General features: G+C 43.0%; 1 protein-coding gene across 1 annotated transcript in view; it reads right to left on the bottom strand.

The window, feature by feature from the left end:
* Positions 1–23979, bottom strand: part of LOC120988735 (solute carrier family 2, facilitated glucose transporter member 11-like) — a 58449-nt gene that overhangs the window by 33405 nt on the left and 1065 nt on the right. The window contains exons 2-4 of the mRNA XM_040416383.1: positions 18967–18973; positions 11176–11305; positions 609–707 (exon numbers count right to left, since the gene is read on the bottom strand). Of these exons, the coding sequence (XP_040272317.1) occupies positions 609–707; positions 11176–11196 (120 nt within the window). The 5' untranslated portion in view covers positions 11197–11305; positions 18967–18973. The remainder of the gene's footprint in view (positions 1–608; positions 708–11175; positions 11306–18966; positions 18974–23979) is intronic.

Below are 23979 nucleotides of genomic sequence, written 5' to 3'. Positions count from 1 at the left end.
TTTACTAACTTTTCAACCCCTGGTCTGATTCATGCCATTTTGTAACATGTTGTTCCCCTGAATGGATTGATTGTGAATATGTAATTTTTATGTGAATGTGATGTATGGTTTTAGAGTTATGAAAGTTAGGTAGAAAGTATGTTTTAACTGTATGTGTAATTGAGTTTCCTCTCAGGATAAGGGGAGGGAATATGTGGGATGTAACCGATATGTGATTGGTTGTTTTATACCTCCCTGTGGGTGGTCCTGTATTTGAAAAGACTGTAATAAAAACCAGGCTGGGTGTACCAGCACCTCAGACCACTGCTTGACCCTCAACACGGAGCCTTGTCTCGTTATTGGGGGGATCCGCTGTTTGCTGTTAGAGACTGATTGCCAGGAGTGTAAGCTGATTCCTGTTCGTCTGCTAGCAGCTATTCGTGAGGTTCCAGTTTGGAGTGCTACTTTGTATCTAATTCGGGACATCGGTGTTCTGCAGTAGCTGGGCCTGTCTCCCAGAAAGGGGCACATCGCCTAAACGTATTTTAACCCCTTGTCTGCTGAAACGATCTGTTACAGTAATATAACCCAAACTGTGTGCAGTGAAGTCTAAAGTATAAAATACTTACTTTTGAGGGCGAATTAATGATGGAAATGTGTAGACCATACTGGAATGTGCCACCAATACCCAAAACCAGAGTAAGAAGTGGCAGATTAAGAGGCAGTACCTGGGAACACAAAAAAAAAAAAAAAAAGCGTGATGTTAATATTTCTGAATATATAAAAAATTTTTTAACAATCATCGGACTGGATTTGGTCTATGGAGTTCAATATGCTGTCTATGCTGTCTTGTATATGAGAATCATGCTAGTAGAAATATAACCAGATGCAAGAAGTTTGGCCTGGCCTTGTTTTAACACAATATTCATCTTGACACTGGCAAAGAGAGGTATCTGTGTGGCCAAAATGAGGAGAGATATAAAAGACTGCTTACTTGTGATCACAATAATGTTTGTTGGACAAAATTCTCGCCAACACAAATATGTGGAACTTAATCAGGATATACTGTATCTAATTCATATAAGCTGTAACAGGCACTCCATTATCCAACAATTAGTATTTGGTATGAGGCTACAGTATGCAGATTGTGGGTGCTATATTCTTTACATATTGACATATTTTGTAAGGCTGAAAAAAAGACATACGTCCAATTTTTTTTCAGCCTGTTATCCTAAGAAGTTGATCCAGAGAAGGGCATTACTCCCTGGATCAAGGACCCTTCTCCAGAATTCTAGTAACTGTAGCCAGTAATATTATTACACTCCAAAAATACATCCAGGCCCCACTTGAACTCTTTTTTTTTTTTTTTACTTCTCTTTATTGAAAAGTACATGTACGATCACAAATCAGACAGAAAGGATATGCATCGGTGTACAATCAATGTTTACAATCTTATTTTCCATGAATCATTTCTCACCAGGAAAGGTACAGAGTTGTACATGACCAAAATATTTATTTTTATTTTTAAACCCACTTAACCCTCTCCTCCCCCCCCCTCCCAAAACAAACCTCCATCTCAGATATGCACGAGTTGCAAACTTATTTATTATATGCCTAGCTGGTCTCAGAATTATGGATTCGATAACTATAAATCCAGTAACCAATTTTCGACTAACCCCTCCTTGAAAACCCAGTACTGAGAAAGAGAGAAAGCCGCAGACAGCTTCCGTCCACATCCATCACCCCATCACTATTAGAGGCGACGGAAACTTTTTGTGAAGTTGATACCAAGAATCTGTGGTATCTAATTTCAAATACTATTCTGTATGAACAAATGGAGTTATATGTGTTAGTATTTCCTGGTCTGACATTAAAGCCTCCATGTACTGCCTCTATTTTTTAAAGAAAGGCGCTGTAAGTTTCGTTTTGGCTTGTTCTGCCTCTATACGTTCAAGTATCAGACAATTTGTAGTTTGTTGCACCACTTCTGTTATCGTTGGAACTTTTGATTGCAGCCAATGGTTTAAAAGACACCTCTTGGAAGCCAAAATCAACATCACATGAAAAGCTGGCGGAATTTTTGAAGATATCTCTGACCGCCCAACATGAAATAGGAAGACCTCTGGATCCATATTAATCTTCAGATTACATTTGGTGCTTAGCATGTCAAGAAGAGCCCTCCAAAAGGTGTGAACCATAGTGCATTCCCACAGCCCGTGAGTGACGTCAGTGTCCGGCATTTTGCATTTCGGACAGTGTGTCAATTTATCAGTCGACATATTGTTTGTAGATTTCGGCAAGTAAAATCCATAAATTGCTCTATGCATAATTTTAAAATATGTCTCCCGCCAAATCTCACTACCCACCACCTTTCTTATGAGGATCCACCCATCCAGAAGTTGGTCTGGTAAAACCAGATTAGAGAAAAACATGAGCCATGACTTAAAAAGCAAGGTATCACCCAATTTAGTGTCAAGATCTCTTAACCATATATGGTTGCCAGGTCCTTTCTTGGTTCTTTGGAGAGCAGGAAAGAGTCAAAAGTGTTGGTTGAAAATTCACATGACAACTCCCTGATTCTGGAAGACAAGAATGACATCAATTGTTGGTATGCCAGGAAGTGAGATGTCAGCATTTGGTATTACAACCTAAGTTCTTGGAAAGTATAACATTTACCTTCCTCTCGGTTCCATACGTGTTCTACATTACTAATCCCCCTAGCCCTCCATTGGGCAAATTGGGCATTAATGGATAGGGCCTCAAATTCCGGGTGATCCCAAAGGGATATGCGTTTGGAAACTAAGAAGGGAAGATCAAACATCTTTCTCACTGCCTTCCATGCGGCTATTGTGTCTCTGAATAAAATGCTATGCTTTATACTGGAAGGCAGTTGCGCATATTTGGTATGTAAAAGCGCGTTTAAGCACCAAGGTCTGGCCATTTCCTTCTCTACCTGTAAAACTGAGTAGTGTGACGTATTATGCACCCAGTCCAAACTATGTCTCAGTAAACTAGCAAGGTTGTATTTTCTGATGTCAGGAAATCCCACCCCTCCTCTGTCTTTTTGTCTAGCCAGAGTCTTCAAGGATATTCTACTCCTCTTAGATCGCCAAATAAACAATTTTGTAGATTTTGAATATCCTTGTGCTTCAGGAGAATAGGTAATGTCTGCATAGGATACAAGAGTTTGCTAAAACTCATCATCTTTATCAGCGAGCATCTACCAAGGAGCGAAATGGGTAGAATTGTCCAGGAATTGAGCTCCGCAGTGATTTTTTTTAAATAGAGGGGGATAGTTTAAAGTGTATAAAGTATCTGGCGTCTTACCTATTTTTATACCTAGGTATTTAATACAGGTGTTTGTCACAGCAACTGGTAAATCTTGTAGCATTTTGGGATTTAGACTAGGTGAAGGGGACAAATTTAGTAATTCACACTTAGATCTATTGACTTTAAAAGCAGAAAGCTGGACGAAGTGCTCTAATAAATTGAATAGTATGGGAATACCAGCTTGGGGATGTGATAAGAATAATAAGAGATCATCCGCGAAAAGTGCGTGTTTAAGGGTCTGGGATTTGATGTTAATTCATCTAATGGAGTGGTCTTGGTTAAGGGCTCTAGAAAGTGGTTCTAAGGCAATATTAAATAATAAAGGCGAGAGCAGACACCCTTGCCTGGTGCCTTTTTGCAACACAAAATTCCTCTGACAGGAATCCCGGAATTTAAATCCTAGCAAGTGGGGAGCTATATAAAGTCTTGATGTATTCTCTAAAAGGTCCTTCAAATCCCATCACATCTAACACCTCATTCAACCATCCCCAGCCCACATTGTCAAATGCTTTTTCCACGTCAATGGCGAGCAAAGCTGGAGATGGATGAAGATGTGGATTTATCTTGATGTCATCTAGCACCGCCAAGACCTTACGGATATTATACACCGCTGACCTGCCCTGAACAAAACCCACTTGATGGGGGGAAATGAGCCGAGGCAGAAAAGTGGCTACCCTGTCTGCCAAAATCTTGGAGATATATTTTAGGTCATTATTAATCAGGGATATTGGGCAATACGATGAAGGTAGGGTACAGTCCTTACCCTCCTTCGGTAGAACTTTTATGTATGCCGTATTCATATCCTGAGGAATCTCTTGTCCTTGCAAGATTTGATTGTATAGAGATGTAAGAACCGGGGCAATCTGAGGGTTCAATGCTTTATTAAACTCATTAGTAAAGCCGTCCGGTCCCGGTGCTTTCCCATTGCTAGAGTTCTTAATGACCCTCTGAACCTCTTCCACCGTGATAGGTTTATTTAAAATCTCTAACTCCTCCTGAGAGACCGTCGGCAAGGACAAACTGTCCAGCCATGTTTTTCCCTGAACTTCAGGATTCACAGTGGTGGTATAAAGGTCAGCATAAAACTTTTTAAAGATATCCACTATTTGTTTGGGTCTTGTGAACAGAGAACCCTCATTATCCCTCAACGCTGCTATTTGAGTAGGGGGCTTTAAGCCTTTCGCTAGGGAGGCCAGAAGTCTACCCGCTTTGTTACCATACTTAGTATGGTATAGTATTTCGCCTCTTTCTTTTTACCCTCTAATTCCTCTCTCCTCCTAAGCCAACTATCATATGCATTTTTAGCCTCCACCCAGCTTGTTTTGGTGGATGCAGAGGGGTGCAATAAATGTTGGGTGTAAGATTTCCTAAGCACATCTGTAAGTTCTCGTAATTTCATGTTTACTTTTTTCTTCCAGTTGGCAATATATGCCAGTATCTTGCCTCTTAGTACTGCTTTACCTGCTCTCCAAACCAGCTGGGATTCACTCGTGGGGGAGTTTTCCTCCCAATATTCTAACCACCAGTGATTCAACATTTCTACAAAATTTTCATTGGATACTAGATCTGAAGGGAACCTCCAAAGAAAATCACTTCCCCTTGGCACTGAATCTGTAATTTCCATGATCACCGGGGAGTGATCCAAAATGACTAGATCTCCTATTTCCGTTGATATTGTGCGCTGCAGAATAGATTCAGTGACCAAGAAGTAGTCAATACGTGACCAAGAGTTGTGAGGTTGGGAAAAATGGGTGAATTCCCTATCTTCTGGATGGGTGGATCTCCAAACGTCGTGCATGTGTAGGTCAGCCACAATTCTACCTAATATTACATCTCGATTTCTAGGTTTAGGTTGATGTTTTGCATCGCTTCGTCTATCCTCTGAGAAGGACATAACCGTATTCATGTCTCCCGCTATTATACAGAGTGGTGTTGTATCTTGCATGACCATGTTGCGTAGGTTATCAAAAAAAAATTGTGTTGCTCTCATTTGGTCCATAGACGTTATAAATGCTTAAGGTTTCTGTTGGTAATTGAAGAAGAACATGAAGGAGTCTGACCTCGTTATCTTCCTTACTATTTACGATTTTACACTGTAAACGTCTATTTATCAAAAGCAGCTTTCCCCCCTGGATCCATCTGCCGGAGAAGCAAGGACCTGACCTACCCACAGACGTTGTATTCGGTGAAAATCAGATCTTGACAAATGAGTCTCCTGGAGAAAAGCAACGTCTGTGTGTAGATGTTTCAAATGTCTTAGGACCATGAATCTCTTGTGTGGTGACTTTAACCCCTTCACGTTCCACGTGACAATTCTAGTCATAGTTGTGTCTTAAAGTAGATATTTTCCGTAACGGTCTGATTCCAAAGATTAAGCATTGACCTCGGTATCTGAGATGAAAGCACATAAAACCGCTCCCCAATAAACAATGTCCCCCCCCCCCCCTTAGTAACAAACCAAAAACTGCAAAACCCGGACCTCACTTCTTCCCAACACAGCGTTATAGCGCGAATCATTATCCCGCTGAGGCAATGAACTGCATTAGTCCACAAATAGCCCTGTGAAAAAGTAAAAGTATGCACTGGAGGTCTCATTAATCATAAATGAACAAATAAACAACCAAATCCGGATAGGGTGAGCGTGACGAACACGTCGAATATGTCGAATATCGGGTCACGTCTCGAATGACTCAGTCCCGGAATGAGCTTTGACCAAGTCCGAACAGACACGTCCAGACATATAATCTGGTATTCACTGTATCTCTGACTATGAAAGAGTCATATGGGGCATAACCGATTCCAGTCATGCACTGACCTTTGCACTACGGGAATGCGCGTCTTCGGTTGTTGTCACGCGGAGAACGTTCTCCCTCCTTGCGAAGTATGTGATTCAAGGCGCTCCTAGCTTCTTGAGGATCTTGGTAAGTAGCAATGGATCCCTCCGCATTATGAACTCGTAGGGTCGCAGGGTAAAGTAGGGCGAATTTTACTTGAGCACTGTAAAGATCCGAACAAAGTGAAGAAAATTCCCGTATTCGTCTGGTGACCTCTGCTGAAAAATCTTCGAATAGAAGAACTCGGGAGCCCCTTAACATCAGGGGTGTCTTGCTATTTTTGTAGGCTCTGAGTATGGCCGCTTTTTCAGAGTAGTCAAGGTAACGCACTATCACCTGCCTCGGCCTTTGGTTGAGAGCCGCCTGCTCTGCTGGTTCTCGGTCCGGTCTCCCTGCTGGCAACAGTGCTTGACCGATTCTGTGAGCCCTCTCCACTTTGCAGTGGGCAGGTAGATTCAGTGCCTGAGGGAGTTCTTGCTCACATAACTTTATCAGTTTGTGCAGGGGTATTGTCTCGGCTATACCCACTAACCGCAAATTGTTCCTTCGCGAACGATTTTCCAGATCATCCAATTTCAGCAAGATTCTTTTGTTTTCTTGTTGGAGTCTGGAGTATTCGGAGCGGTAGTGGTTCTGGTCCTCTTCTAGTGAGGTAATTCTCCCCTCTCCTTCAGTTAGGCGGCGGCCATGTTCTGCCAGGTCTTGGTGGATCTGCTACAAGGAGACCGTAGTAGAGAGGGACTCTTGTAAATCCGTGAGGATACACCTCTAGAGCCAGTTGCTTGTAATCTACAGCGAAATCTTCAGGCTGATCTGACTCTACTCCGGGATCCTCTTCTGATTGTATCGGCGGCGTCTCTGTAAGGGCCGAATGGGGGGCGTGATCCGCATGCTTCGCGCCACAGACTGCGATCTGGTGACCTTCAGTGGACTTTTCTGTTTGTTACTGCTCCCCATTGTAACTAAAAACCGGTCCATACAAAACCGGTAGGTCTCTGCGTGGGATAGACCCATATCATGAGCTCCGTCAAGTCAGGTAAGGTAGGGAGTCAGGCTAGCTAAGTGCGGGCTGTTGCGGAGCTTCACTCAGCGCGACTTGCCATGTTGGCGCCGGAATCGGAAGTCCTTGAACTCTTTTAGTGAATTCACCATCACCACCTCCTCAGGCAGAGAATTCCATAGTCTCATTGCTCTTACAGTAAAGAATCCTCTTCTATGTTGTTGAAGAAACCTTCTTTATTCTAAATGGAGAAGATGTCCCCTTGTCATGGATATAAATAGCCCTGGATATAAATAGATGATGGGAAAGATCTCTGTATTGAACTTTGATATATTTATACATGGTCATTAGATCTTTCCTCAGCCTTTTTCTTTACACACTAAATAACCCTAATTTTGACCTTCTTTCTGGGTACTGTAGTCCACCCATTCCACCTATTACTTTAGTTGCCCTTCTGTGAGTCTCTGCTATGTCTGTCTTGTGCACAGAAGCCCAGAACTGTACACAGTACTCCATGTGTAGTCTGACTGGTGATTTGTAAAGTGTCTATGCCCCTTTTGATGCAACCCATGGTGTTATTAGCTTTAGCAGCAGCAGCTGCCTGAGAAGACGTTAACCAGACAGGAGGGTTTTTAGATCTATTCTCTTATAACGTGTCTAAATACTGAGGTCTAAATACTGATTTTGAATAAAAAAAAATCTCAGATAGTATTATTAGAAGTGTTTTTTTTTTTCCAAACAGTAGTTATAGAAGTATAGTTTTTAGCCTTCGGGCTTCTCTCTTTTGGTCTGATTGGTTAATGGAGGGGCATGTTACTAGTGATTCCCTCTGGCGTGTCTTGGGGCAGGGTTGACTTATTTGCCAGATGCTGGTTGGCCCATCTCTGGGATACAGACTTCCTGAAGACATGCCTTGATAATCATTTCCATATTCCAACTTTTTAGGAATTTCTATTAGGTTATTACGCTCTCAGCCAAATATACATTGTATTGTTGTAGTTGAGAGATACATTTTTATTATTAATAGATAGTGTCTATAGACATTGGGGAAGATTGAAAATAGCTGCGCTAAAAGCTAACTTTTATTAGAGTACCCCATTGTTTTGGGATGTACACGTATGATAAGGATTTATAGCAATAATTTTAATTAACACAATTTGTTTTTAAGTTTGTATATCTTATATCTTATCAATATTTATATTTCAAGTCTATGTACACCTTTGGAGGCCATTTTTGTTCTTCATTGCATTGTACTTATTTTTTGCTAAAAATTATATTCTCAATTGGCTTTTAATAAAAATATCGAGCCTTTCTGTCACAAAGAGTTAATTGTTTTTCTAACTGTGTAAGGCCTCTTTCACACTTGCGTTGTCCGGATCCGGCGTGTACTCCACTTGCCGGAATTACACTCCGGATCCGGAAAAACGCAAGTGTACTGAAAGCATTTGAAGACGGAACCGTCTTCCAAATGCTTTCAGTGTTACTATGGCACCCAGGACGCTATTAAAGTCCTGGTTGCCATAGTAGGAGCGGGGAGCGGGGGAGCGGTATACTTACAGTCCGTGCGGCTCCCGGGGCGCTCCAGAATGACGTCAGAGCGCCCCATGCGCATGGATGACGTGATCCATGTGATCACGTGATCCATGCGCTTGGGGCGCCCTGACGTCACTCTGGAGCGCCCGGGGAGCCGCACGGACGGTAAGTACACTGCTCCCCCGCTCCCCGCTACACTTACCATGGCTGTCAGGACTTTAGCGTCCCGGCAGCCATGGTAACCACTCTGAAAAAGCTAAATGTCGGCTCCGGCAATGCGCCGAAACGACGTTTAGCTTAAGGCCGGATCCGGATCAATGCCTTCCAATGGGCATTAATTCCGGATCCGGCCTTGCGGCAAGTGTTCCGGATTTTTGGCCGGAGCAAAAAGCGCAGCATGCTGCGGTATTTTCTCCGGCCAACAAACGTTCCGTACCGGAACTGAAGACATCCTGATGCATCCTGAACGGATTACTCTCCATTCAGAATGCATTAGGATAATCCTGATCAGGATTCTTCCGGCATAGAGCCCCGACGACGGAACTCTATGCCGGAAGACAATAACGCAGGTGTGAAAGAGCCCTAACTGGTACTTTCACTTTCACTTGTGCTGGTCATCTAATAATCTTTATCTCTAAACTAAGAGGTCATAAACACTTATTTAGCCCCATTCTTATCAGTCAGAGAGCACACAAGAAGTTGTCTGCTCCTCAGATGACAGAAAATCCACAGGCCGCTGGTACAGCATGTCAGATCTGTACAGAAAAGAGGATGCCATATGTTTAATAAACACCAACTGAAAAAAATATTTTTAGCTCAAAATAAGTACAATGCAATAATAAAACAAATTGCCCCCCCCCCCAGCCCCCCGTGGTCTGCACTATACTTTTGTCTTTCCTTCCTATGTGTGTACAGTCAAAAGGTACTGCTCAAGCTGTACTGCTTAGAGGATGCTAAACATACCTACAGCAGGAGCCCAGCTAGAATTCATGATTCCCAAGCACCCACATCAGGATGAGGTAGAGCAGATGGCAAGTTCACACTGTAGTTGGAACAATCCGGTCCGCATTCCATGGCATCTTTAGACTCCTTAGACTAAGTTTACATTGTCTAGTAAATCTGCCCTGCTATTTCTAAGAAAAGTGCACCATGTTTAATTTTGTTCTTGGTGGAAATTGTTGGTGGGTAACAGCCATAAGATGGCATAAGGAAAAGAAGTGTGTCTAATCCGAGGTGTAGCTAAGTTTACACTGTGGGTGAGATGTATCAAAGCTTTTAAAGTTAGTTTTCTGGTGTAGAGAAGTTGCAAATATATACCAAAACCTCCTTTTGCACAAACATTTTGACTCTTTTCTTGTTTATGCCGCAATCGCCACTTTTCTACAAAGTAGGCAGGGCATGGGCAGGAGAAGAATGGGCCTTTGCAGCGCTTAAAAAGAGGCTTGAACCTCTTAATAAATTTGGCCCATCTTATGCCAGAGCAGCATCTGATTGAGACTGGTGTACTTTACTAAAGATTAGTAAATCTGTACCGATATTACATGTGCACCCTGACTTGTTATTTGAGTAAAGGTAAAACAAAGTTTTCATCATCTACTGTAGGTCGCCTTTGAATGAAGCCATGACCTTATTTGACTTGGCAGTAGCTACCTAGCACCGATTGCTAAAGCTCAGCTGACTATCCAGTAATATATCCAAGTCATATGCAATATCCTATTTGTATAACCTTAAATGTATCCACATTAAACTTAATTTGCTTCTTTTCTGACCAATTTTTTAACTTTTCCAATTTGGTTTGTTCAAAAAAGCCAAAGGAAATGATCTGTTGCATTATTTTATCACTTTACCTACAGCATTTTAACATAACAACTGATGGGGACATAATACAAATGTGAGTACACACGCATAACAATATTAATGAAAAAAGTGGGGGTTAGTGAGCACATCCCAATGCGCAGATGTAAATTGCCATGGCTGGAAGCACAAAAGCAAAAACAAACACAATGCAACAGCACTCTGCAAACAGAAATAAAACACAATAGTGCCATACTCACTATAGAAAATGTAAAATGCTAATTGCAAAAAAAAAATGCTACGTTATAAATGTGAGATTCTTGACAAATACATTTTCTACTAAATCATTTGTGCCTGTCCGTCAATGATAAGGCGATCTCTTTTGGACAGGAACCTAAGTTAAATACTACCTCTGCCATACGGGCCTCTATTAAATTCAGGGAATGCAGGTTTCACATGCATGCTGAGCCCACACTGTATTCTACCTCTTTTGGTGTCACAATGGCCTCTTTTATTACAATAGCAATACAGTTTTCCAATTTAAAGAAAGAAGAGATATACCAAGTAATTCTGAGTTTTCTGGGAATATTTTTAACATTTTTTTCATATTTAAATTCGGATTTTCATTATTAATAATGTAAACATTAGTAACAATATATCATAGTATTCTACTAGCTATAAAAGAGTGGTTAAAGAAGTACATACCCCAGTGGTAGGTAAAGCCATAACAGGATGATGCGGCAGTAAATCTGAAGCTTAGGTTAATGAGGATTGAAGTTTATGTGGTCACACCTTGGTGGGTTCACTCTATAACTCCTGGTTTTTCATTAGCTTCCTAAAGAAATTACAGAATGATAGCCGCTTTAACACGTTGTGTAATTCTCAAATATTGTCTGATTTCTGCTGGACACAGAAGAGAGCCATTGTAAGCAACAGAGGGAGTACGACTTTCACATTGGATGCTATATTGCTGAAATTGCACATTTTTTATTAATATGTAAATGTTAGTGTATTCATATATTAAAAGAGTTCTCCGGGAATTATTTAAAATGGCCCCAAGCAACCTCTCCTAGGGCGCCTTCACACGTGGCAGATTTTGTGGCAGAAAATTCTGCAACTAAAAATCGGTTCCACTCACCTTAATGAGACTTGCAGAATTCCATGTGCTTGCTGCCCACCTGCAGAGCTGCCTAGAGGGGTGAGGGGTCGGGGCCTCAAAACACATCACACTGCTCTACAATAGATGATAATAATGTGATCTTGTCTATGATATGCCCTCATGGCTGAGCAGTCTGACAGGAAAACTCATCTATATCCAGTAAATGCAAGTGCCAGGGAGATGTGTGTAGTGAGGTCCTGCAACCTTAACCCTCCAACCAGTCCTGCTCATATTCTAGAAAGGGTTATTGGCAGCCATTTTAAATCATTCCTGGAGAACCTATGTCAGCATGATTAACCCTACTAAACCAGGTATACTACCTGGTAGGGTTAATCATGATGATAAAAAAAAAAAAACTCAGTTATCTTTGTACAAGTTTTCATAAGGTATCAACATTTTTTATTATGCTAATTAGCCCTTTTGAGCATCAAGGGGTGGGCAGAAGACTTGCAGCACCACTATTCTGATGCCCATCGCCTATGTGCATGCCCTATTCCTCTTTAATTGACAGCCCTCTATTCAGGCAGTCCCAATATCATCCTTGTGTAAAAAACTTCTTGAGCCCCTCAAAATATTGTTGACAGTGGTCTTTTATTGTTTCAAATTATAAATTAAGTCCAAATAACACCTGCCTATCACAGGGCCCACATTCAAGTGGTCCAGTAGTCAGACCCCTACCAATTTAATAGTTATTCCTATCATGAGAATAGATGATAACTTGTTACAACTGGAATGGTCTTTTAAGAACCAGTTTTTTTCCACAACTTTTTTTTACATCAATGTAGCTGTATGAGGGTTTGTTTTCCGTGGGACGAGTTGTCTTTTTCAGTGGTACCATCTTAGGGTGCATATTATTTATCCTTTATTTATTATAAAATTTTTTGCTAGTAATGCAAAAAAAAAAAAACTGCAACTCTACCACGATTGATGTTTTTGTTTTATTTTTCACTGTTTAATATTCTGTAAAAATAATAACTATTACAAGCATTGCTAGGCTTCTGGTGGTACCATATATGTATTTTTATGGTGAACTAATGTATTTTTAAAAATATAAAATATTGAATGAAAACCATGGCTTTATGTAATTTTTTGGGGGGTGAGACTTTTTTTAATGAAGCTATTTTAATATAATGTCACCTAACACAAGAGTCTTTAGACCTACATTCCTAACGTGATTTATAAGGGAATATAAGGGTAGAGAATAATGTATATATTGCACATACTATATATACAGTGGATATAAAAAGTCTACACACCCCTGTTACAATGTCAGGTTTCTGTGATGTAAAAAAATGAGACAAAGATAAATCATTTCAGAACTTTTTCCACCTTTAATATGACCTATAAACTGTACAACTCAATTGAAAAACAAACTGAAATCTTTTAGGTAGAGGGAAAAAAAAAAAAAATAATAATAATATGGTTGCATAAGTGTGCACACCCTTAAACTAATACTTTGTTGAAGCACCTTTTCATTTTATTACAGCACTCAGTCTTTTTGGGTATGAGTCTATCAGCATGGCACATTTTGACTTGGCAAGATTTGCCCACTCTTCTAGGCAAAAACACTTCAAATCTGTCAGATTGCGAGTGCATCTCCTGTGCACAGCCCTCTTCAGATCACCCCACAGATTTTCAATCGGATTCAGGTCTGGGCTCTGGCTGGGCCATTCCAAAACTTTAATCTTCTTCTGGTGAAGCCATTCCTTTGTTGATTTGGATGTATACTTTGGGTCGTTGTCATGTTAAAAGATGAAGTTCCTCTTCATGTTCAGCTTTCTAGCAGAAGCCTTAAGGTTTTGTGCCAATATTGACTGGTATTTGGAACTGTTCATAATTCCATCTAGCTTAACTAAGGCCCCAGTTTCAGCTGAAGAAAAACAGCCCCAAAGCAGGATGCTGCCACTACTATGCTTCACTGTGGGTTTGGTGTTATTTTGGTGATGTGCAGTGTTGTTTATGCGCCAAACATATCTTTTGGAATTAGGGCCAAAAAGTTCAACCTTGGTTTCATCAGACCATAACAATACGGGAGATTGTTGTCACATGTACCACACAGCCAGTACTTGCCAGATATTCCTGCAGCTCCTTTAATGTTGCTGTAGGCCAGTTCTTGGTAATGTCACTGTTGTGCCATTTTTTCTCCACATGATGATGGCTGTCTTCACTGTGTTCCATGGTATATCTAATGTCTTGGAAATTCTTTTGTACCCTTCTCCTGACTGATACCTTTTTTTTTTTTAAATCAAATAGTTTTTATTGAACCAATAAATGCAGGATATTACAAAAACAATACATTGTCTTTTCTCTCTTTATCCACCTTGTAGAATCGGTGTACAGCAGTATCCGGTGAAATACCAACACACATTTATATCATGTATCTGTACATAGCGTGTACACATATAGAAACAAATATTGAGACAAAGAATTGTAATGTCCTAACAATCTCAGATCCCCTCCCATCCCCCCCACCCTTCCCTACCACCTCCCCACCCTGTTAACTAGTCATGAACCTTACCGAGCCTATATAACCACGTGAGTATGAGCTAGCCAATCACTTCACAGTTTTTCAAACTTCTGAGGACACCGTCTCTTCACATACACCCCTTTTTCCAATATCAGCATGTCATGCACCTTCCGCTAAAACTCTCCCAGTGTAGGCGGACTTCCCTGGATCCACCTCATAGCCACCAGCTTCCTGGCCACATACATCAACCTCGCCACTGCGACCTTAACCGATTCAGTCCCTCCAATCTCAGACACATACCCCAATACACACACCTTGGGATCATTTTGAATTTTCAACGTCATTTTACTATTAATCATATTCCTTACTTCTTCCCAATAATTACCAATTACTGGACAAGACCACAGCATATGTAACAAATCCGCACCATCTTCCATACACTTTGGACACTTGTCATCAATTCTTACTCCAACCTTTTTTAGGAACACCAGTGTTTTGTATACTCTATGTATGATAAATAGTTGGGACAGTTTGCCCTGTTCACTCAAGGACACCTTGGGGACTCCTTCCAGTATATCATCCCACTTATCCTTAGATATATCCCCCAAGTCAGCCTCCCATTTCTTCATTCTTGAGAGCAGAAACCCCTCTAAACATTTATCAAGTAGAAGAGCGTACACCTGTGATATCAGCCCTCTTTCCCCCCCCCCCTGTTGGGAGAACAAGTTTATGAACCACCTCCATTTGGGCTATCACACATCCTTTCCGCAGCGTGACCTCAAGGGCATGCCTCACTTGAAGATATTTATAGAACCATCCCCTAGGGATATTAAATTCCTGCTGCAGGTTCTGAAATGACTTACATATCTTGCCCTCAATTAATTGGCCAATTCTCATCACTCCATGAGTTTCCCAATTCCGAAGTCCTGACATGGCAAAAAATTCAGGCAATAGGTGATTATTTCTAATAGGGGAAAGCTCACTGATTCCACCTACACCTCTCAGTTGCTTCACCCTTGCCCAAACTTTTTTCATAAGTTCAATAAGAGGGAGTTTTCCCCTCCCAGCATGCATACCTGACCCTTCCAGAATACCCATGAGGTCACGACTGCCCAACCAATGCTGCAATATCTGCCCTGTCATATCCGGCACTTGGAAGCTAATCTATCCCTTGAAATGCTGACATTGGGAAGCCAAAAAGTAAATCCATGCATTAGGAACAGCCAGGCCACCTTCAGACTTAGGGTACTGCAATGTCTCCAGTTTAATCCTAGCCTGACCATATTTCCAAATAAGATCCCTAAATATAGAATGAATTTTCTTAAATCTATCCAGGGGGATCCATACGGGAGCATTATTCAATACATAGAGCAACTGGGGCATCATAACCATTTTTAAAAGGGGTTCACTCTACCTACCACCGAAAGAAAGAGCCTACACCATGACCTCACCTTTAGCCTGAAAGTAGCCAGCAACAGAAACAGATTAAGGTCTTCAAATTCCGACAGTCTAGGTGTTATATACAGTCCCAAGTATTTAAATTTATCCACCCAAGGAACCAGACTACCTACTTGTCTGCCTGACAGGGCCTGCCCATCGACTGGCATCAAAGAGGATTTTTGCCAATTTATCTGAAGCCCAGAGAAGCCACCAAATCTGTCACTCAATGCCTGTCACGGATGTATGTGAGCAACAATAGAACTACACAGTACAGAGCTACTGACTGGACCCAGAACTGGGGAGGATAAAGGGTGACCCCTGTCCGACCCTCAACGCTCTCCCTATTCTGCTAAAGCACATGCCCGGATCCAAATGGCGGAACGAGGCATGCCCACGTGCCTAAGACTAATGACCCCTGTAACCCCTACAATAGTGGAAGGGGCACGGCCACCAGTGCCCTACTCAGTATATGGAGGGAACCGTGGCCACCTCAGATCCAGTCAGAAAATAAACAGGAACACAACAATGTCTGCACACTTAGCTGGAGGTGTTGCAGCCGCAGAGAAGACGGATCCAAGGACAGGCTGGCAATATCCGGAGTGCTAGCTGCAGCAGAACACAGGTCCAGTGAACTGATAGCTACAAGTGAAGAAACTAAAGCAAGAGCTACAACTGAAGTGAGAACTATAATCCACATCCTATCATAGGAGGAGGGGGTATATAAAGAGAGGGAAATCAAACACATGAAAAACAGCTGTGGTGAAAGAAACCAAAAGTAAACAGAGTAGTGAGAACTCCTCCCAGCTCTAGTAGTGACATCATCACAGGGGTGGAGAAACAGAGCTGTGAGAACGTCCCAAAGCTCTGGTAGTGACAATGCCATGGCCGCATCCAGGGATGCACCAGTATCGCCCAAAAAAAGCAGAGTGTCATCAGCGTACATAGCCACTTTATTGTGCAGCCCACCGTATCTAAACCCCTCTATATTTGTTGATAAGCGGATATAAGCCGCAAGCGGCTCTATTGCAAGAGCAAACAATAAGGGCGACAATGGGCATCCCTGTCTGGTGCCCCTGGCCAGGGCGAAACAGTCTGACAACCCTCCGTTAGCTCTGATTCTCGCCTTGGGACTAGAGTACAGGACCTTTACCCACTGAATGAACCGCGCTCCAAAGCCCATGGTTCTCAAGACCCCCCACAAGTAGCTCCACTCCACACTATCAAACGCCTTGGCGGTGTCGAGAGCAAGCAAGGCCCTGTCTCCACAATTATCCGCCGGAATATTCAAACTAGCATATAGCCTACGGAGATTAATAGCCATCGACTTCCCGGGCATAAAACCCGTCTGGTCCGGGTGCACAATAGTCAGAATCACCTTGGACAGCCTGTTCGCCAACACCTTCGCCAGGAGCTTAACATCGGCCGTAAGAAGAGAAATTGGTCTGTAGGAATCCGGTATTTTAGGATCCTTCCCAGGTTTAGGTATAACCACAATTATAGCTTCCTGCATCGAATGTGGTAGTGAACCTGCCTCCAATGAGTGCTCAAGCACCTTAAGTAATTCAGGAAGTAATATCCCCTGCAGCTTTTTATATACCTCTACTGGGAGGCCATCAGCTCCAGGCGCCTTACCATTTGCCATATCCCCAAGCGCAGCTTCCAGTTCCTCAAGTGAAATCGGCTCCTCCAGCCTTTCTCTATCCTCCTCTGACAGCACCATTAACTGTGCCTCCACTAGGAAATCATTCAGAGCCTCCTCAGAACTAGAGCCGGTGGAAGCATATAGAGATACGTAAAAACTTTTTAGAATATCTAATATTCCTTTTGTGTCCTGACTACTGTTCCCCATGTCATCTCTCAGTTCCTGAATACAAGAGGAGCCTCTCTAGGCCTGTGAAACCACCGACAACAGATGACCCACCTTCTCGCCCTCTTCAAAAGATCTCTGACGATAAAAACTTCTCTTTCTTTCTGCGGCCTGCACTAAATGACACCTCAGCTGCTCCTGAGCTACCGCCAGCGCCTCACTATTAATCAGGGTGGGGGATCTACCAAACTCTCTCTCAGCCTCAGCCACTAGGACATGCGCCTTAACATCCGCCTCCCTAGACCTAGATTTATGCTTGCTAATTTCTTTCATCAAGACTCCCCTCAGGAATGCTTTCATGGCTTCATCATATGTACAGCGCTATGGAATAATTGGCGCTTTAATAATAAATAATAATAATAATAATAATGGCGTCCCAGACACCCGGTACCGAAGCCGTCCCTGTATTGATAGCAAAGAATTCCTTAATCTCCAGAGAGATCCTAGATAGGTCACCCAACACGTTCAGCCAATGTGAGTTACATTTCCACAGCCTAGGTCCCTGTCTGAGCACCCCCAGGCACAAGTCAATCTGCACCAGAGAATGGTCAGACAACGACCGAGGATGATAAACAACATCCCTAACCAGTGGCAGCATTATATCATTAACAAGGGCCAAATCAATACGCGATAGCGAATGATGCGTGGCTGATCTGCACGAGAATTCACGCTTATCAGGATTACGCAATCTCCATACATCATGTACACCTATTTCACACATAATATTTCTGAGAGCCACACTCCCCGGTAAACCACCTGCTCCTTCCACCCGACATCTATCTAGGGAGTCATTCAGCGTGCAATTGAAGTCCCCAACCAGTAGCCACGGCAACCCAGGGAAGTCCGCCACAAAGTCCATAATCTCTCTTATCAATGGGGAAGCAAATGGTGAGGGCACGTACACAGACACCAGCACCACCTGTATTCCATCCACCTTACACACAACACACACATACCTACCGTCAGCGTCCACACATTCCTGCATATGTTCATACCTAATACTACTATGCACAATCATGCTTACACCTCTAGAGTGAGAGGAATGAGTTGAATGTAACGCATGGGTCACCCAATTTTTACTCATCCAGTGTAAATTATCTCCAATCAGATGCGTTTCCTGAAGGCAACATATAGCCGGCTGAAACCGCCCTAAGGCCTCTTTCACACTTGCGTTGTCCGGATCCGGCGTGTACTCCACTTGCCGGAATTACACGCCGGATCCGGAAAAACGCAAGTGTACTGAAAGCATTTGAAGACGGAACCGTCTTCCAAATGCGTTCAGTGTTACTATGGCACCCAGGACGCTATTAAAGTCCTGGTTGCCATAGTAGGAGCGGGGAGCGGGGGAGCGGTATACTTACAGTCCGTGCGGCTCCCGGGGCGCTCCAGAATGACGTCAGAGCGCCCCATGCGCATGGATGACATGATCCATGCGCTTGGGGCGCCCTGACGTCACTCTGAAGCGCCCGGGGAGCCGCACGGACGGTAAGTACACTGCTCCCCCGCTCCCCACTACACTTACCATGGCTGTCAGGACTTTAGCGTCCCGGCAGCCATGGTAACCACTCTGAAAAAGCTAAATGTCGGCTCCGGCAATGCGCCGAAACGACGTTTAGCTTAAGGCCGGATCCGGATCAATGCCTTTCAATGGGCATTAATTCCGGATCCGGCCTTGCGGCAAGTGTTCCGGATTTTTGGCCGGAGCAAAAAGCGCAGCATGCTGCGGTATTTTCTCCGGCCAAAAAACGTTCCGTTCCGGAACTGAAGACATCCTGATGCATCCTGAACGGATTTCTCTCCATTCAGAATGCATTAGGATAATCCTGATCAGGATTCTTCCGGCATAGAGCCCCGACGACGGAACTCTATGCCGGAAGACAAGAACGCAGGTGTGAAAGAGCCCTAAGTATTGAAAAACACACTGTCTCTTTCGTGCATCTGCCATTCCTCTCACATTCCAGCTTAAAACTCTAATCACCTGCGACATGATAGAACTTCAGACCATACTTGAATCTCACGACCCACTCAGACTCCCTCTGCTCATAGTTCAAGACCATATCCCTTCCCCCCAACTTTCTACCTACCCTCCCTCCCATAATCAGATTGCCGTAACTGGGGATTACCATCCCTTTGGTATCAACCTCACACATTAAAACAGGGCAATCCGAGAGCACCTTGCCCCCCAACATATAATAATCATAACAGATTATAACACAATTCCTCAGGTAGAGAATCCTCCCCACATCTGAGAAAAACATTTTCCTCTCTCAGCCACCTACTCCCTCCACAGGATCTACCATGTGGTAGCATTACATAGTACACTTCTTAACTGGTGCAACATTTAAAGCAACCCTAGAGTGCAAATGCATGTATAGAGTGAACATAAGAAACCATATCTTTGCCTCCTTCAAGTGTCCAGGGCCCCACTTCTCAATTGTCGCTCGTGGACGTCCAGCCACTGTGCAGCCTCCTCCGGATCTTCAAAAAATCTGGTGGATCCCAGTGCCACCACACGCAGTTTAGCAGGAAACAACATAGCATACTGGACTTGTAGACCTCTCAGCCTTTTCTTTATTTCCATAAATCTGCTTCTCCTCCGCTGCACCTCGTTGAAATAATCCGGGAATATGGACACTTTAACCCCATTCAGGACCATCTCCTCATTGTCCCTTGATTGCCGCAGGATAGTGTCCCGGTCCTTAAAATGCAGGATCTTCGCCAGTATAGGACGGGGAGGTCTGCCTGGCGGAAGCGGCCGCATGGGGACTCTGTGCGCCCGCTCCACCGCATACAGGGAAGATAGACCTTTCTCATGAAATAGCTGATGTAACCATTTTTCCACAAACTCTGTGGCATTATCCCCCTCCGTCTTTTCTGGCATTCCCACAATCCGCAGGTTATTCCTTCTGGACCTGTTCTCCAGATCATCTGTTTTGGCATATAGAGCAGCTATGTCCTTAGCAGTTGTTTTTGCCGCCATTTGCAAAGGCTGAATATCATCCTCTATGGTGGACACCCTCTTCTCCAATTCAGAGGTGCGCTCAGAAATCTTGTGTAGGTCGTGCCTAATTATAGACACATCTGACCTCAGGCTGCCAACTTGCACTGTGAGCACCTTCAGGGTGCTGTTACAGCTGGCCACAGCAGCCATGATATCTTTTAAAGTGGGTTCCTCATTGGCCGCAGCTTTAGGGCCTACCGCGCTTTTAGCTGGACGTGCAGGGGTCAATGGCGGCCAATTCACTGCATCCAGGGCCTCCCCATCAATGGATCCGTCCTCCTGTTCAGAGGAGGTATGTGCGTCTATCTCCTTTCCCTCGGCCCAATCGCCCACACCACTGTCAGTGCGAGCAAACTTGCTCAGCTTTGCGGCCGCACTCTGGCTCAGCTTTGGCTGTAGGGCCGGCCCCTCTTCTTCCTCGGCGCCATGCTGGCTCACCTCTGGCCTGTCGGATCGCGGTCCCTTGCTGGACTTCCTCGGCATGTCGGAGCTCACAAAGTTACCACCGCACCCTCCGTCACTTCTCTCCCACCAGGTAAGATAAAATCAGCGATTCAGGGATAGCTACCACTCTAATAAACAGGATGCTGGCAGAAGCTATGAGCGGTGCGACTTACTCCATGCGCTCTTAGGCCACGCCCCCGACTGATACCTTTTAACAATGAGATCTCTCTGATGCTTTGGAAGCTCTCTATAGACCATGGCTTTTGCTGTGGGATGCGACTAAGAAAATCTTAGGAAAGACCCACTAGAGCAGCTGAACTTTATTTGGGGTTAATCGGAGGCACTTTAAATAATGGCAGGTGTATGCTGATTCCTATTTAACATGATTTTGAATGTGATTGCTTAATTCTGAACACAGCTACATCCACACTTATGCAACCACATTATTTTAGTTTTTTTTTTTTCCTCCACCTAAAAGATTTCAGTTTGTTTTTCAGTTGAGTGGTACAGTTTATAGGTCACATTAAAGGTGGAAAAAGTTCTGAAATGATTTATCTTTGTCTCATTTCTTTAGAGCATAGAAAACTGACATTTTAACAGGGGTGTGTAGATCCACTGTATATATTGTGTATACACCCCTAATGGATACAATATATATTTTCATACAGTAGCTTTTTTTCTTTTCTTCACACTAGCTGCCTGTATCAATATCCTTATCAACTTGATGAGAGTAAAGAAGGCTTAAAGGGATTGTCAAAGTTCATTTTTAATTTCCCGACCAGCCAGTGGTACCTGTGAATTAATCCATACTTACCCTTTCTCCACAGCTCTGTTCTGGTTGTGTGGCTCCCGAGCTCTCTTCACTGGACTTCCGGTCCCTGTCTATGCACTTTCTCATAGACAGGGTAATATGCATCGCTGAAGCCAATGACTGGTCTCACCGTTGACATGTCCCCAAGCAGTACATGACCCACCAGTGACGTGCTGTTTGGGGACATGTCACTAATGAGGCCAGTCGTTGGCTGCAGCGGAGCACGTGACATGCCTTTGTGAAAATTGATAGACTGAGACCTAAAGTCCAGTTTAATAAGATCAGGAGCTATGGAGTTGGAACAGAGCGGCAAGCAGGAGGTCAATATTGATTTAACCCAAGGTACCACTGGCTGGTGGAGAAAGTATAAAAAAAATAAAAATAAAAACTTTTTCAAGGGCATGTGTCATCAGAAAATATACCTATTGTTTAAATCACGTGTTTATGGGTTTATTTTCCAAGTCGCTATCTATATTTAAAAAAAAATCCTAAAATCCTGTAGTTGTCACACTCACCACTAAAGGATTATCACATGGACAGATTTTCTGACCGGCGATCGCTGAAGAGCGTTTGCATGAATGCTTGTTAGCGATCATCTTGCAGTGTAATACTGCCAACCGATTGCACCCATATTTTTTAGCAGGATTAAAAATAATAGTTTGAAGGCCGTAGATTGTGCTGTCTAATTACGATCTGACGCCAGCGAACCAATGTACAGCATGGGGACGAGCAATGCATTAGTGATGAGGAGATCGCTGCATGTAATAGCAGCGTCTCCTCAGCAAGCGAGCAGCCGATTGCCGGAAAGAAACGCGTCCCTCCAAACATTTGCGCGATCGGGGTATCTAATAATGTATCCACATTAAACTTAATTTGCTTCTTTTCTGACCAATTTTTTTACTTTCCAATTTGGTTTGGTCAAAAAAGCCTAAGGAAATGATCTGTTGCATTATTTTATCACTTTACCTACAGCATTTTAACATAACAACTGATGGGGGACATAATACAAATGTGAGTACACATGCATAACAATATTAGTAATGTAGTAATGTGTACAGACTTCCTGGTCTGTAGAGATCACTTTTCTTAAGTTAAGTTATCTCACTGTCATCACAGACGCCACCTCTGCACAGGTCACAGAGCATGTCTAAGGCCTGTATTACAGATTATCTGACCAATATCTGTCCAATCAGACCAATAGTTGGTGTGTATAACAAAAGATCAGAGTGTGATATTTGGCCATCTGACCAATGATTGGTCAGAAAATCTGTCAGATAATCGGTTGGTGTAATACAGGCCTAAAAAAGGCTAACAGTCAATGATGTCCCCTCCCGCCTCTTGGGCCTATAGCTCATATGGCTGCTGTAAAGCATATTTCTAAAACCTGTTAACATTAATAGGCAAAAAATCTACAATCAGACCTACAATCTTCCTGATCCCACGCATGTGTTCTCAGTGGGGACAGGTGAGTAAGCCATGTGTAATCCAACATGACATCTGCCATTTGGGAAGAGTTAGGACAACCCGATACATTTTAGATATTTGACAAGTAGATGTATGGGCAGCCTAAGAGACAAAGGGCAGCGCTAGAAGTTTGTTTTGAAACAACCTCCATAGTGATCACCATGATTAGCCTTTTTATGGCGATCACATGCCGAAGAACAGACCCTATTATATCATTTATCACTTGGTTGATGTAGGTGAAGGCTTTAGGACCACACTGATAAGCCTTTGCAGAGGAATGCTCTGCTGCTTTAAAGCAGGACCTTAGATTTACGTGGCTGCTACATGAGTTATGTACCGCTGTGAAGTAAATCTTGTAATGATTGTATTTCAGATGATTGTATACTACAGATATTTATGGCTCAAGTCATAACAATATTACAGCTAATAGTGGAACAGGGAATATATTCTATCATATCATGAAAATCCATAAACATGTAAAATCACTACAATAGTTGTCACCCACCCAGAAGACTTGGTTAAAAATCTATGTTTAAAAAACAGACAGTGGGGTGTATGACCATGACAAAGCATTAGTTCTTAATATAGTTACATAGTTATACAGTTAAGGCTACTTTCCCACTAGCATTTTTGCTGGATCTGGCAGGGTTCAGCAAAAACGCTTCCATTACTGATAATACAACCATCTGCATCCATTATGAACGGATCCAGTTGTATTATCTTTAACATAGCAAAGACGGATCCGTCATTAACTCCATTGAAAGGCAATGGGGGACGGATCCGTTTTCTATTGTGGCAGATTGTGGCAGAGAAAACATATCTGTCCCCATTGACTTGCATTGGGGGTCATGCCGGA

Source organism: Bufo bufo, chromosome 2 (genome assembly GCF_905171765.1).
Source record: "Bufo bufo chromosome 2, aBufBuf1.1, whole genome shotgun sequence".
NCBI lineage: Eukaryota > Metazoa > Chordata > Amphibia > Anura > Bufonidae > Bufo > Bufo bufo.
The sequence above is the reverse complement of the archived record's forward strand: the minus strand, read 5'-3'. Positions and strand labels throughout refer to the sequence as shown.